The 15,710-nt window shown below is 33.7% G+C and overlaps 1 protein-coding gene across 2 annotated transcripts in view; it reads right to left on the bottom strand.

The window, feature by feature from the left end:
* CHL1 (cell adhesion molecule L1 like) overlaps nt 1-15,710 on the bottom strand; it is a 197,494-nt gene that overhangs the window by 67,439 nt on the left and 114,345 nt on the right. The window contains exons 2-4 of one of the 2 annotated variants that reach the window (XM_060022923.1): nt 14,141-14,321; nt 8,176-8,281; nt 5,059-5,246 (exon numbers count right to left, since the gene is read on the bottom strand). In XM_060022923.1, the coding sequence (XP_059878906.1) occupies nt 5,059-5,246; nt 8,176-8,281; nt 14,141-14,231 (385 nt within the window). In that variant the 5' untranslated portion in view covers nt 14,232-14,321. Of the gene's footprint in view, nt 1-5,058; nt 5,247-8,175; nt 8,282-14,140; nt 14,322-15,710 lie in introns of those variants that run through there. The other variant, XM_060022924.1, reaches the window with a different exon arrangement.

Raw genomic sequence — 15,710 nt, 5'->3', positions numbered from 1 at the left:
CATTTAGTTAAATGATTTTCCCCATGTTTGAAAACAGCACGTTGTGTTTGGTTGGTTGGTTTTCTTTTACTCTTTCTTTTTTCAGCAAACTCAACTGCAATTTTGTTAAAAGCAGAAAAGTAAACATTGTGTATAAAGGTCTGTTTGTAGGGAGTAATAACCAGATTTTTAGCTACTGTACTTGTGTTCAAACTTAGGTGGATCAAGCCTTTAAGGTTGGTCTAAAGAAAAGTTTAAGAAATGAGAGATACAAACTCTAAAACTCAAATTACAAAGTTTAATATAAAAGAAGAATCAATTCTTTACAGCTTAAGAGAAGAATCAATTGATAAAGGTCGTAGGAAGCTTTAAATGGTCTCTGACCATTTGTCTCTGACAAATTCCTAAGAATTGGGGTGGCAGTCCTATTCAACATGTAAATGATTACAGAAAGCTGTTAGATGATGTAGTAATTTCAGGAGGGGCTGGAAATGATGCATAAGAAACCTAATTTATTTTGCTCTTTTCTATAGCAGCAGAAAAGATGGAGCAATTACCCACTACATAGCTCAGATTCAACTCTTCATCTCTTAACTACAATACTGGCAGATTCTGGCCAGAATTATCCTTATATTGTTCATGTTTTCACTTGGTCTGCTTAGATAATGAGAGAAAACATTTTTTTTAAATCCTCGTTGTAGAATCTTATACTAAAGTGTGCCATTTCCTTCTCTGCAATAGGTCTTGCAACTGCCTTTTTCCTTTGTGTTTCCATAGCAACCACTAGAATTCAGGTTAGGGATCACCCTCATGCCTTGTCTTCTACAACAGATTTTTAACATCTCCCTTTCTCTCCCTCTCTCCCATCTTATTTCAGTCAATTAGATATATATTGTATAGTTACAGTTCTATGTTATAGACTATAGTGTAGTTATATAATATAGACTGTAAGTATAGCTGTATAGTTATATGATTTTATGATTCTCAACCAGTTTTCTGACCCAGAATTCATGAACATTTCCTACTATCATTTCAAACCCAAACTCCAGAGGCCAATTTTCAACACTGTATGCCACTGCTCTGTCCATTATTATTCTATAATATCACACTTAATAACCGAGAATATCTAATTAAGACAAATCAGTATGCTACATACTTATTAATTTTATATATATTAAAAGGTCATTTATAAAATAAATGTAAAGAACAAAAAAATACAACACTCTACCTACCACCCATCATAAGAAAAACATAAAATCACCATTATCTTTCTGTTTGGTGCAGATCCTACCCCTTCCCCATTCCATCAGAGGTAACTACCGTCCTAAATTTTGTTTTCATCATTTTCTTGCTTTGCATTATAATTTTACCACATGAAATGACACTCCTGAACAATATGCTATTAATTTTTACATATACTGACCGACCTTAAATAAATAAAATCACCCTTTTTTTCTAAGATTTACTTTTATTGTTCAACATATTCTTAAGGTTCATCAATTTTCACTGCTGAGTAGTAATTCTTGTATGAATATACCACAATTATTTCATTCTATCACGAAAGAACTTCAGTTTTTTCCAGTATATTTAAAAAATACAAACAATGCTACCACAACTATTGCTGGTGCACGTGGGTAAGGGACATGTGCACGTGAACAAAGAAATGGAATTTCTGGGTCATAGGTGAGAACTTCTTTAATTAAGGAGGCAGTGACAAATATTCTCCACAGTCCAAGCAGTAAACTATTCTCATCAGTGGTGGATACGTGTTTTGGTAGCTGCACATTCCCACCTAAAATTGTTACTCTCAGACTTTGTTATATTTCCCAATTTTGTGGGATCAAATGCTTTTATTATTTGAGTTACAGTAAATCTATTTCTGATTACTAATGATATTAAAAGCATTTTCATATTTTTATTGGTCATACCAGTCTGAGGTGCAAGTTCATGTCTTTTACCACTTCATTTTTTGTTTTTTCCTTAGAGGATGGTAAAATTATTTATAAATACATTAGTATTATCTTTAGTTATATTCATTGGCCATGATTTTTTTTTTCTGGGTTGTGGCTTACCTTTTCCCTTTTGTCCTAGGGTCTTTTGATGAAAAGGGAATCTAAAAATCAAATGTAGTCAAATTATCCTTAATGGAGATTTAATTTGTCTTAAGTAATCTTTCTCTACCCTGATGTCATAAATACTTTGTCCGAATCACTTTCTAAGTTAAAAATTTTTTTTTCCTTGCAAAGTTAAGCCTTTAATCCACTTGGGATGTATTTTTTATACGATGTGACCTAGGACTTGAAATAAGTGTGTCTCTATGTGGATAATCAGTTGTTCCATACCATTTAGGGGGAGGGAGGGAGGGAGGGAGGGAGGGAAGGAAGGAAGGAAGGAAAGAAAGAAAAGAAAAAGAAAAGAAAGAAAGAAAGGGAAGGGGAGGGAAGGGAAGGGAAGGGAGGAAAGAAAGGAAGAAAGAAAGCCCATGCCAGCTCTTTCACACTACTTTCACATATATGAGGGCTGGTTTATGGGTCCTCCATGCTGTTCCACTGGCCCATTTGTCTAACGCTGTGCAAAACCATAGGCTTCAGTACATTTTACATTGAGTTTTACATTGAGTCTTGTTATCTGATAAGACCAACACCTCCTAACATTCTCCAAGTTTCTACCAAACCTTGCACTGTGTTCCTCAAATACATTTGGAAATCAAACTGGTCACGTTTCACAAACAGACAAAAACCAAACTAGAGAGTTTTGACTTTGATTATTCTATACATCAAGTCATGAAGAATTAAACTTTTAGCTTTACTGAGTCTTCAGATCAGTGAAGATGGTATTTTTTTCCACATCTATATCTTTTAAAAATGTTTTCCAATAAATATGTGTACTTTTAATACCTCCTTCTTGGATTTATTTTCTGCTTCTATACTATTGTTCCCCTTCGCTCTCTTTTGAAGTTTAACCTGTTATCTAAAGATAACTTATTAGGTAACAATTTTAAGATGAAAATGAAGGAGATAAGATTAATTTCCATCCCTTCTTCTTTTCTAAAGTATTTTGAAGATGAAAAAAATCTCTCTCCTCATAATACTTTAGCTGCCTCAAGTCTGTTTTGTTAAGCATAATTTCTACTATCATCACTTCAAAATACATTCTATTTTCCTTTGCCATTTCTTATTTGGCCTTTGAGTTAGACATGTTTTAATTCTGAAAGATATAAGACTTTTTCTAATTTTCTTTTTAATACTGATTTCTCCATTGTATTTTGGTCATATTTACTTCCTAGCTAATATACCATCAAATATTGAAAATCATTCTGCAGCTTTAGGTATAATGTTCGATACATGTTCATTAGCTAGAGCTCGTAAATGGGTTCTTTAAATCTTCTATGGGTTTTCTAATGTTTCCTCTGCTTGAGCTACCAAATAATGAAACAGATATGTTAGCATCTCTCATTACTATGGTAGATATTTCTCTTTCCCCTTGTAGTTCCTTTTCCTGCTTCAAACATTTTCGTATTATATATGCCTAGTACATTAATCTCCAGGAAGCCTTTATAAAATAAAGTCTATTTTGACTGATATTAATATAGCCATACCTACTTTTCTTTTGAATAGTATTTACCTAGTCAAGATATTTATTCAAGATATCTATTTATGTTTTCAAAAGATGGGACATGTTTTCCGTCCTTTCAGTTTCAACAATTCTATTTTCTTGTGATTTAGATGTGTTATATGGTAAATAGCTTATAGCTTTTAAAACATTTTGGAGCATTTAGTCTATCTACTTTCACCTTTAATGAGTGATATATTGAGATTTATTTCTATAGTTTTTTCTTTCTTTTTCTCTCCTTTCTTGCCTTGTTCTTCCTCACACCACATAGTTTGATAATCATTCACATTTGCTCTGTACATTTAATGTAATTATTCTGTAAATTTTAAGATGCATATTTTACCTGTCAGAGTCTAAATTTGAGCTATATTCTCTCCTCTAGAAAAATATAGAAAACTTAAAGAAATTTAAACCCAGTTCCCTGTCCCAACTTTGAGGATAACGCACAGACGTTTTTCATTATTTGTTTTTCCAAGGCTTGTGTACATTCTGCTCCTCCAGCATAAACCGTCCATATCCTGGAAGGTCTACGACTTTGAGTCTCTTCAGTGTCTAGAACTCTGCAAGAAGAAATTTCTAAATAGCAACTCTTGACAGTTTTATACCTAAGATTTTTTTCTGTAAACCCTTTGGTTAGAATCAAGTAGTGTTGGATACCTTAAAATCTGGGAAAATAAATGACCAAACTTGGAAGTCAGTCATCAGAGATCCCATGCTGGAGAGGCCAGATCTGATAATGAAGAAGTTGCTTACTCTTTGGAATAGTTATTGATAAATAACACTCTTAAGAGTAAAGGAGCTTGCAGTTTTCCATGATCATGATTTATGGAAAATATTACTACAATATACTAATCACTGGTTCTCCTCTCCTAGGGGGCACCCACAATATTGAACTTAAGTGGGCCCATGCCATTTGCTCTGCCCCCACCTAACAAACTGTGAGTAGCAGCTGCCTGTGTAACTTGTTGTTGGAAGCAACGTTCTCTGTCCTCCACTCTTTGACCTAGATGGCACAAGTTTCACATGGTGCTGACACAGGATGATGGGTACCTCCATTAGCTTGGATCGCCCAGTGGCTGCAAGGAGAACAGCTGCCCGACCCACAGCAAACTGCATCATCAAGGAATAACCTTGGGTTAACACGAGGGCTTGGGGATTACTTGTGACTGCAGTATAATTTAGCCAAATCTAACTAATATATTTAACTTTATCCTATGAGGCAAAACAAATACTATTGTTTTCCCATGTTACATATATTATTACTGAAACACAGCAAAATTATGTTGTTTTCAAGGTCATCCACTTCTAGTGGATGTATCAAGATCTGGAAGACAATTTCCCTTATAAATAAAATATAAGGCCTATATAAGCTGATTAAAGGAATAATCTGTTATTTCACTGCAGCCCAGTATAACGCCTGCTAAACTTCATTAAAACATTAAATGAAATCGCCACTGTAATACTTACTTGGAACTATAAATTCCATTTCTTCTGACATAGCAATTCCCAGTTTATTAGAAGCAAAGCAGCGGTATTTCCCTTGAAAGTGAGATATGTGCCCCTCATTCGGGATCCTGAATGTTCCCGAGTTGTTAGATACAATTATCCGAGGGTCAGAGAGATCAAAAGGCTTGTCATCCTTACTCCACGAAAATCTGTAAGATAAAACTAAAACTAGTAATCCTGAAAAATCGTATTTCTTACTTATAAACAAATGTACAGAAATGAGGAAACAGATCTTTTATAGTAAAAAAAAAAAGTATATATTTACATATTTAATTGAATATAATACAAAAAAGGGTCTCTGAAGAATCTGAGAAATCTTACAAACTCCTACAGACTGAAGGTTTATGTCCCCCTAAAATTCGTTGAAGCCTAATTCCCATTGTAATAGTATTTGAAGGCAGGGCCTTGGAGAGGTGATTAGGTCATGAGGGTGGAATCCTCACAAATGGGACTGGTGTCCTTATAAGAGAGACCCCAGAGAGCTTTCTTGCTCCCTTCCATCATGTGAGGTTACAGGGGAAAGACCGCTGTCTGTGACCAGGAAGCAGGTCATCACCACACACTATATCTGCCAGTGACTTGATCTTGGTATTCTCACCTCCAGACCTGTAAGAAACATGTTTATTGTTTAAGGCACTCAATCTGTGATATTTTTATTACAGCAGCCAGAATTGACTAAGAAACAAGCCATGAAAAAGCTGTGATAACTGACAGGAAAAAAAGGTGAAAATAGGTTTTGTTCTGTTCTTTTTAAAGTTATATTTTAAAACTTTTCCAATTAGAAAGATAATGCAGGATCTTTACTAGTATTTTAGAGACTGCAATATTTGGAGACTAAAAAATATAAATATACAATATGTCACTGTGTGTGTGTGTGCGCGCGCACGCGTGTGAAGAGCTCACTCAAAATTCAAAAACACACAAGCAAGTGCTATTAAATTTGGTCATATATGATCAATATTTTTGGACATAGCTGTAACATATTTGAGACCACAATGGATGTGTAATTTTTCCATGTGAGTTTTTCCAATTATTACAATGTTACTAAAGACAGATTTTATTACATTATCTCCTGTCTTACAGTTACTATTTAACTTACTTAACTATTTCCATTTTTCCCTTTTATGAACAATTTTGTTACAAAAAACCCTACATATTTATTTTTGGGGGTACTTATCCAAATATTTCATTAGGTTAATTCCTTAAAAATGAAACTGATAAACCAATAACATAAGAAATATTTTATCACTTTTGATAAACATTGCAGAATTGTATTCCAGAAAAAACATACACAAATTCCTATCCCCATATGTAACAGAGTCACTTCTATGGACAAGGCTGTAAAAAGCCTTTTATTAAATCTTTATCAATCCAACAGATATATAATGACTTCCCAATTAGATTTTATTTAGTATTTTATATATGAATTACCCATGCAAATTTAGGTTTGCTTCAGGACAACACAGTCTTACATAATCTAACATTCTTTCAAAAAGAATAACAAAATTTCACGAGACACATGTTTTTCTTCGGAGCATGCCTCTCTCCTGACAACAACTTTTACTTCTTTTCTCTCTCCATGTTTTTACTGCTTTAACTTACAAAAGAACACATAGAATCTGTTCTTTAAAATTCCAATACATTGACTAGGGTAACTCCACATATTCAAAATTAAGCATTTCCAATTGGTGACATGTTATATCTTTCCATTCATTCAAGTTTTCTTTTACCCTACTCTGCAATGTACATGCTAAACAGTTCATATTACGTTTTGTTGATATTGCTGTTACTATTGAAATTACTGGATTTGCTCCTTTTACTATTGTGATGGGATATTTCCTTCTCGTTTTCTAATATTTTCTGTTTTGTATAGGCATTTAATGACACCTTGAAAAAAGAATAATGATTGACTGCTTAATTCGTATTTGTAAAATCTTGGTTTTTGCCAGTGAATAATGACAATTTAACATGTTAATGATTCACTAATAATTTTTAAAATATCCAATTATCAGGCAATAAAAATGTTATTCACATTACAATTTTAAATAATCCTGATCAGGTAAATCAATAAAGGTATGTAGGTTTGCTTCCCAGAATCATTTAGAACTTTAAAATCTTTTTTTTTTAACTTTTATTGGAGTATAGTTGCTTTACAATGTTGTATTAGTTTCTACTGTACAGCTAAGTGAATCAGCTATACGTATACATATATCCCCTCTTTTTTGGATTTCCTTCTCATTTAGGTCACCATAGAGCACTGAGTAGAGTTCCCTGTGCTACACAGTAGGTTCTCATAAGTTATCTATTTTATACATAGTATCAATAGTGGATATATGTCAATCCCAATCTCCCAATTCATCCCACCTCCCCCCGCCTTCCCCTCTTGGTATCCATACGTTCGTAGAACTTTAAAATCTTGAATTCTCCCCACATCGTTTCCCTCCTTAATCTCAATACACGCACATTTCTTTCTCTCCAAACTGGGAGATACTTAGAAAAAACTTCATCACTGATTACAATTACCTACAGTAATAATTGTTTCACTAATAATAAAATACTAGATAGTAATATCCCAGTCATTTGTATGCTGCCATCTAGGATGAGTTGACATTTCTATGACAACTTAAAATATATCAAGTAACAACCTATTCACTGAATACAATATGGTTACATTAAAAGACATGCAATAACAACTATGTATAGAATATCACTTATAAATATATTAACTTTGGCTTAATAAATGCTACCTTTCACTCATCAGAATAAAGTATCTTCTGCTTTCTAGCTATCTTGTTCACTCATAAGGTAAAGAATTGTTTAATATTTCCACAATGCCAAAGTCTATGCTAAGTATTTAACGTAAGACATTTTATGATAAAAGTAATTTTAAGTGGCAAAAGAACATATGTAAAATAACCAAACTTTATTTTTATAGACATGGCTATCATTCATTTGGAAATCTTTACTTTCAATCATATGTAGACTTATAGTCCAATCAGCTTATACTGATTAGAGTAAAAATTAATATAAAGGATTGTATACATTTAAACAATTATTTAGTTTGAAGGAAATACTCACGTTGGTTCTGGATTTCCCTTAGCTTCACATTCAATTTGAAAATACTCATCAAAAGGAAAGGCAACTTGTACTTTTGACTGTTTTATGATTGTTGGAACCTGTTGAACTAAATATTAAAATATGTATTTAAATAACATGCTCTCCAATAATTGGGTGAAGTTAGTTTAGCTACAACAGAAATACTTTGAAATAAACACACTTTCTATATTGGTAAGTACAAGGATTATAAAAGAATGAAAATTATCGAACAAACCTCACTTCCTCTTCGCAAAATGTATTTAGTTGTAGGGAATATACTTCACTGCCATCAATTCATGTTGCCATATAACTTATTTAATGCCAGAATAACGTAACAGTGTAACAACTTTAAAACATCTATGTTTAAATTATTGGCATTTCATCTATGTTGATGTGTTTATACAGTTTTACTTGGTTCAGTCATTGACAGTTCTGTTTTTTATTTATAGTTTTGTAAGACATTATAGTTAATTTACTACTTCTGTATGGTTTCTTCCATTGGTATTTGATAATTTATTTAATAATTTTATTATTGGACATTAGATTTTTTTCATTCAATAGACAGCCTCAAGCATACAGATTTTTCCTTTATTGAATTAGTGACATGATAAATTTCCAGGCATGGACATAAATGGTAATGACTATGGATAAATGTTAGTATTTCATAAGGGGCTAATTACCACACACATGAGTACATTGGTTTCCCACATCCTTGCTGCCAACGAACAATAGCATTTTATAAATTTTTTTATTTATTTATTTTTGGCTGCGTTGGGTCTTCGTTGCTGCGTGTGGGCTTTCTCTAGTTACGGTGAGCGGGGGCTATTCGTTGTTGTGGTGCGTGGGCTTCTCATTGCGGTGGCTTCTCTTGTTGCGGAGCATAGGCTCTAGGTGCACAGGCTTCAGCAGTTGTGGCACGTGGGCTCAGCAGTTATGATTTGCAGGCTCTAGAGCGCAGGCTCAGTAGTTGTGGCTCACGGGCTTAGTTGCTTCGCGGCATGTAGGATCTCCCCGGACCAGGGCTCAAACCTGTGTCCCCTACATAGGCAGGTGGATTCTTAACCACTGTGCCACCAGGGAAGTCTCAAGAATAGCATTTTAAAACAATAAGATACTTCATTAATAATTAGCCAAAAAACCCAAAACCCTTCTCCTCTTTATTTTTATTTCCATTTATTGCTTTTGTTATATTTTTCCCTGAGCTTGTTTATTTGTAACTTCCCATTTACACACATTTTTTAATATCTTTTTCCTACTTGGAAGCTTGAGGGTACTTTTCCCCCGTATAGAATTTAACACTAATAATCATTAGGATAAAAATAATAACTAATAAATGATGGTTTCTTTTAAAAGGATTCCACATATTCAAATATTCCCTCATTGTGATAAACATTTTTAGTGTTTGACAAGTTAAGTACCTTCCAGACAAATTTACAAAGTATGGGGTGACTTTGTCTCTCGCCAATTCAAGCAGCTGGATGGCATTGCCGAGAATTATGATTATAAAATAAATGTACTAACGCTGAAGATACAAACTTGGATTAAGTTTTAAAATAGGACACAGATCATGATATATGTTAAAATCTACTGTCATGGAACACTCAACAGTTTTCAAATTAAGACATTACAATTTTAGTACAGTTCTAACAACCTCTGTCAGGGGACAGGATTGAATTCACAAGGAAATATAAATGGTTCAGTAGCAGGAATCTGATTCTGGCAAACATACTTTGAGAAAAGCAATTTGCAGAAAGGCCCTGAGTGTGATTCACATGGGTAATATTCCACAGCGGAGTTACAAATAGGCCCTAAACCCTGTGACATTGAGCCAGGCCCTGAACCACTCTGTTTTCTCATTTGTAAAATTAGAGATTCAAGCCAGGTAAATAGATTTTTTGGTCACTGAATGCCTTGACATTCTTAAAAATTATAGGAAATCCCAAAGTGCTTTTGTAAACGTACATTTAATAATATTTACCATGTTAGAAATGAAAACTGAGAAATCGTCTAAATATTTACTAATTCATTTAATACTATCATTTGTTAAAATAAATATTTTATCAAAAATACTAAGTATAATGAGAAAAGTGGCCTTGTTTTACATTATTGCAAATCTTGAATATTTTAATAGATGGCAGCTGGATTCTCATATCTACTTCTGTATTCCACATGTTGCTGTAAGTTGTTTTGTTGAAATAAGTGAGGAAAATTCAACCTTATACAGATATGTACTTGAAAAAGGGTGACATATTTTATAGTCCTTTCTGATTATTGTGGGCATTGTTTTTGGATAGTACACCGAAACTCACCAAGTGGCAGTTTCTTAAGGGTTTATTGCAATATGGAATCTGAAACCATATAGATAAATTTTCATATTCTGCCATTAAAGTGTTTTATCCATGGGTGCTTTTTAATTTGTGCATGATTTTGTAACATCATACAATATTCATCTGGAAAAAAATATTGGTTCACCGAGTTATACAGATCTTCCAAATACTGACACACATCACTATACAATTTAAAAAATTCACATTTGTTAATATCATCACGGATCTAAGAAAAGCCTTAAATGTGGGGAAGCTGTCAATCTCACAGTGTAGGATACAAGTTTTCCACAATTCTCATTTTCGCTTCAACAGCCAAATTTGATCATTGACAACATATATTATCAGTTGTTTCTCTTGAAGTGACAGGCTCACTTGGTTCGTTTTGGGGAAAATATCCATGAAAGTAATCAAAGTTTGTCTGTCAGTTGTACTTTTAAGTAAAAATGGTATTTGGCTTGGCACTCAAATAATGACACAATCAAGGAACAGAGACTGTCATAGTACTTTGTTACACAGCAGAATTATTTTATGTATATTTCACAGTTCATCCCACAGAATATTAAGACGAATGTACTCAAGGATGAAGATTTTTAAAAATCAATAATGTTTAACTGTTTCAACAAGGACAATCTTAAGCAAAACTTTGCTGTATGTTTTTTAGATGTTTTGTTGTTTTGGTGTGAGTATACGGTCCTGAGGAAACCCATGAGTTCGGTGTCAATGCCTTGATGTGTGCTGGGCAACTGCAGTGTTAGCACCACTGCTTTTGTGACATCAGTGCAAATGTCAACAGGATGGAAAAGGAAAAATGACACTTTAGTATTACTATGAAACATGTGATTGCATGGACTGCCTGAACAAATCTCCGTGACCCTGAGGGGTCCATGAATCACATTTTGAGCACTGACGGCCAGCCTAGAATAATAACTCAACAGCCATTTCCCATTTTAAACTTTTCTTTACTTTTGCCTAGTAAAATTTTACTAGTTAAGTGACAATGCAAGTGCAGGCTTCATATTCAGAAACATTTTAAAAACATGCAAAAAACATTCATATCTTCATTGACATTTACCTTGTTTCTGATTACCACTCTTTCTCAGTAGAGCAGATCTTGAACTTACTGCAAATTCACATACTATTTAAATGTTATTACAGTTATAAATGGTGAGGGATGGTGCACAATAGCAACAGTCCCTAAGATACCAGCTAATAACTTGTGAACAACTTGTTTATTAGAACATTATTCTTTCTTAAATTTGCTAAGGTTGTAAAGTCTCAGCCATAACTAATTATTCAGGGAGTGGAGCTAATAACCTTTGGGTGTTTATGAGAATATGTATCCTACATTATAAATCCTTTCCTCCATAATTAGGCCAATTACAGAGACACCAGACTCATTGACATTCAAATTGAATACCTGCCTTACTTGCATTTGCTAGTGAGAGCTCTAGAGTACTGAAATAAATGGGTAGTATTCAGATGTTCTGAAAACATGTCATTAATATTTTATAACAATTGTTGTCTAACGACATTAGAGTGTGAAAAGGCATAAGTAACTGAGACAACCAGAATAAAAATGTGTCTTATGTACTAATACAAAATTTCCAATCACCACTGGTGAACTAAATGAGAAAAGATGGAGGGAAAATGTACATGCTATGGTCAGAATGTATATTCTATGGTCAAGAATCTGAACCAGGAATCCCAGTGCATCTTTGGTGCTACTGGGAAGAAAATGTAAAATTATTAACCCTTTTTCCCACAAGGATTGCCAAGAACTGTGCTCTTAATTTGGCACTGCATACTCAAAACCCAAAGAATGTACTTAAGATGAATTATTTCAGGCTCTTGACCAGTGTTTGTACAAATAGGCCAATATATGTGTAGGCTAACAGATTTCACCTTGACTAAAGCAAAAGTTTAAATCTGAGAACATGTAAGTGAAATTCCTTAAAAGGGTGAATATTGACACAGAGACTTGAGGGCAGTAGAGAAAAGATTCTTACCTTGGGGATGAAATACAAATGCAGGGCCACCCAAAGTGTGTCATGTGAAACTGCTACATCAAGTATTTAAAGCAGCCCTTAGAAAATGGTTTTAGAACATATTATATACTCAGAGAATTATTTCCTTTTCTAGTCACACTCAGACTGTCCAAGTACTTCTGAAGAAAAGTTTCAGTTGCATTAGCACCTCTCCAATAGTTATTCAACTTTCTGAGGTCAAGACTAGTCCTTTGAAATTTAGATGATCTGCACAGATCATTTCCAATGCTAAGGTTCTAATAAACATTCTTATCTCTTACATTATAGCTCTCCTAATTAGGTATGGAAGAAATAATAGGGATTAATTCTTCAACTGTATGGATAAAAATACCTAAGTAATCTCTCAATGGTCTTTTTTAAAATCTTATGTGCTTATAAACGAGAAATTCCCCAAACCTGTACATTAGTTAATACACTATTACATAAATTGTGTTTGCACGTGTACTGTTTTTTGAACTAATTACTATAACTTGTTGAAACTGATTTATGATAGAGTTACATCCATTTTACCAATATATGTTAAGATATATCACGACTAACATTTTGATATGAATTCACCCTAGACAATGCTCTAAATTTGCAGAGGTGGTATCATTTTACATTTTTAGTTGTGTACTATGAAAACGGCTTTTTAATATTGTCCTAATTGTTTTCATTCTTAAATATATAATTAAAAAAAATTTTTATTGGAGTATAGTTGCTTTACAATGTTGTGTTAGTTTCTACTGTACAGCAAAGTGAATCAGCTATACGTATACAAATATCCCCTCTTTTTTGGATTTCCTTCCCATTTAGGTCACCTCAGAGCACTGAGTAGAGTTCCCTGTGCTATATAGTAGGTTCTCACTAGTTATCTTTTTTTTTTATTTTTATTTTTGCGGTACGCGGGCCTCTCACTGTTGTGGCCTCTCCCGTTGCGGAGCACAGGCTCCGGACGCGCAGGCTCAGCGACCATGGCTCACGGGCCCAGCCTCTCTGCGGCATGTGGGATCTTCCCGGACCAGGGCATGAACCTGTGTCCCCTGCATCGGCAGGTGGACTCTCAACCACTGCGCCACCAGGGAAGTCCTAGTAATCTATTTTATACATAGTATCAATAGTGTACCATTCTTAAATATATAATCATTTTGAAAATAATACAAAGTTTAATCAGTTCCTTTTTTGTCCTGATTAGTTGAATGCCAGTAACTTCTGGAGTCACATTTCTCCCTAAAATAAACTAATCTGATACATAAAAGTAATAGCTGTTGCTAATATTGCAGATTATCTTACGTGGTGAAATAGCACCTGATCTATAGGTTATATTTCTTGTTATGTGCCAAGTTTGCCTAAGAGGCTAAAAGCTGCAAAATAATTAATTATAGCAAGCGGCCAAATGTAAGTCTTCTGAAAAATTTAAAAGTCTTCTGAAAAATTTAAAAGGAGAATCATCAGAATGAATTCTGATGATAGATTGCTGTAAAATCTGTAGAAATATGGTAGAAAAATCACATCCTTAACATATAATTATTCTACTTAAAAATCAAAATGCAAATATGGACTTTTATAAGTAGGTATTGAATGTTGTCACTTTACCTGAAAGTGGTATATCAACAGCTGTTGAGAATTTTAACAAGAAGAAAATTAGAGATGTGATTAATCCTCTTCCACTTAACAGCATCCCCATTGTTCTTCAGGAAGGAAGCAACCCAGAAAGAATGAAAATCCTAATGTCTCTTCTTACTTTTGGTTGAAAGCTGAGAAGAATGTGGTTAACCTGGAAACAAACAAACAAAAGACTAACAAATTCATGTACTGTAGGGATTCTAAGTTCATGTACTATAAAAGGTCAACATAACAGCAATTGAATACATTTTTCTGTTGGTAATAATTTCCTCCTTATGAAAGTGTTCTCAAATAACTCCACACGAATCTTAGTTTTTCCTCTTTGTATTTAAAATAAAAGACAGTTGATAAATGCTATATGGTAAACCAATAAATCGTATTTTTTTGGTCAGAGGAATTTGTACTTGGAAGGTACTCTAGTATACTCTAATGAATGTCGGTGGCTATGAGAATAACCTCATTTAGGTCATTTCATTCAAAAGGTGACTCTTTCAATCAATTCTTTATATCAAGCATTCAACCCCATCTAAGTCATTCATTAAGTATCACAAATTTAACTTCTAATTTTCCTGGCAAAATACCTTTTCATGTTCAAAATTATCACACTAACAGATGGTGAATAGCAATATACAGGGAAGGGATAAAGGAAAAACAAATGGATAAGGACTGGCCATGTCAACTAAAATTTCCAAATCTAGGCTTTACTCAAGCAGAAGATAAGAGCATCAGTTACTTTCCACTTCGGCAGAATGTTTATTCACTCCAATGTTGACATAAATAGAGTAAGGATTAAAATATCAATTTTCCCTTACTTTCTCTTATGATTTTCCTTTTCTTCTGAAACATTATGATAATAGACACCCAAACGTTGTTTATAATGTATTGTTTTTCAATTAAATCAAAGATTCTTTAAGCTCTAGAGTAATTTACACTTTTTAAAAGTTTCACACACATGATTTCATGTAATCCCTTAATAACCCTTTTATTCCCCTATCCCTAGATTACCCTTGCCCCAGTGATAACCATTACTTTGTTTTCTGTATCTGTGCATTTGCTTCTTTTTTGCTTTATGCACTAGTTTGTTGTATTTTTTAGATTCCACATATCAGTGATATCATACAGTATTTTTCATTCTCTGCCTGACTTATTTCACTTAGCATAATGCCGTACTAGTCCATCCATACTACTGCAAATGGCATAATGTCATTTTTTTTTTTATGGCTGAGAAATATTCCATTGTATATACAATACCACATCTTCTTTATCCATTCATCTGTTGATGAATATTTAGGTTGCTTCCATACCCTGGCAATTGTAAATGATGCTGCAATGAAAGTTGGGGTGCATTGTGTCTTTTGGGGTTTTTTTTGGATGTATACCCAGGAGTGGAAAGCTGGGTCCTGTAGTAGTTCTATTTTTAGTTTTTTGAGAAACCTTCACACTTTTCCACAGTGGCTGCAGCAATTTACATTCCCACTAACAGTATATGAGGGTTCCCTTTTCTCCACATCCTCTCTTATTTGTGCTCTTTTTGGTGATA

This window comes from Delphinus delphis, chromosome 10, assembly GCF_949987515.2.
Source record: "Delphinus delphis chromosome 10, mDelDel1.2, whole genome shotgun sequence".
Taxonomy (NCBI): Eukaryota; Metazoa; Chordata; class Mammalia; order Artiodactyla; family Delphinidae; genus Delphinus; species Delphinus delphis.
This window is presented reverse-complemented; position numbering and strand designations above follow the sequence as displayed.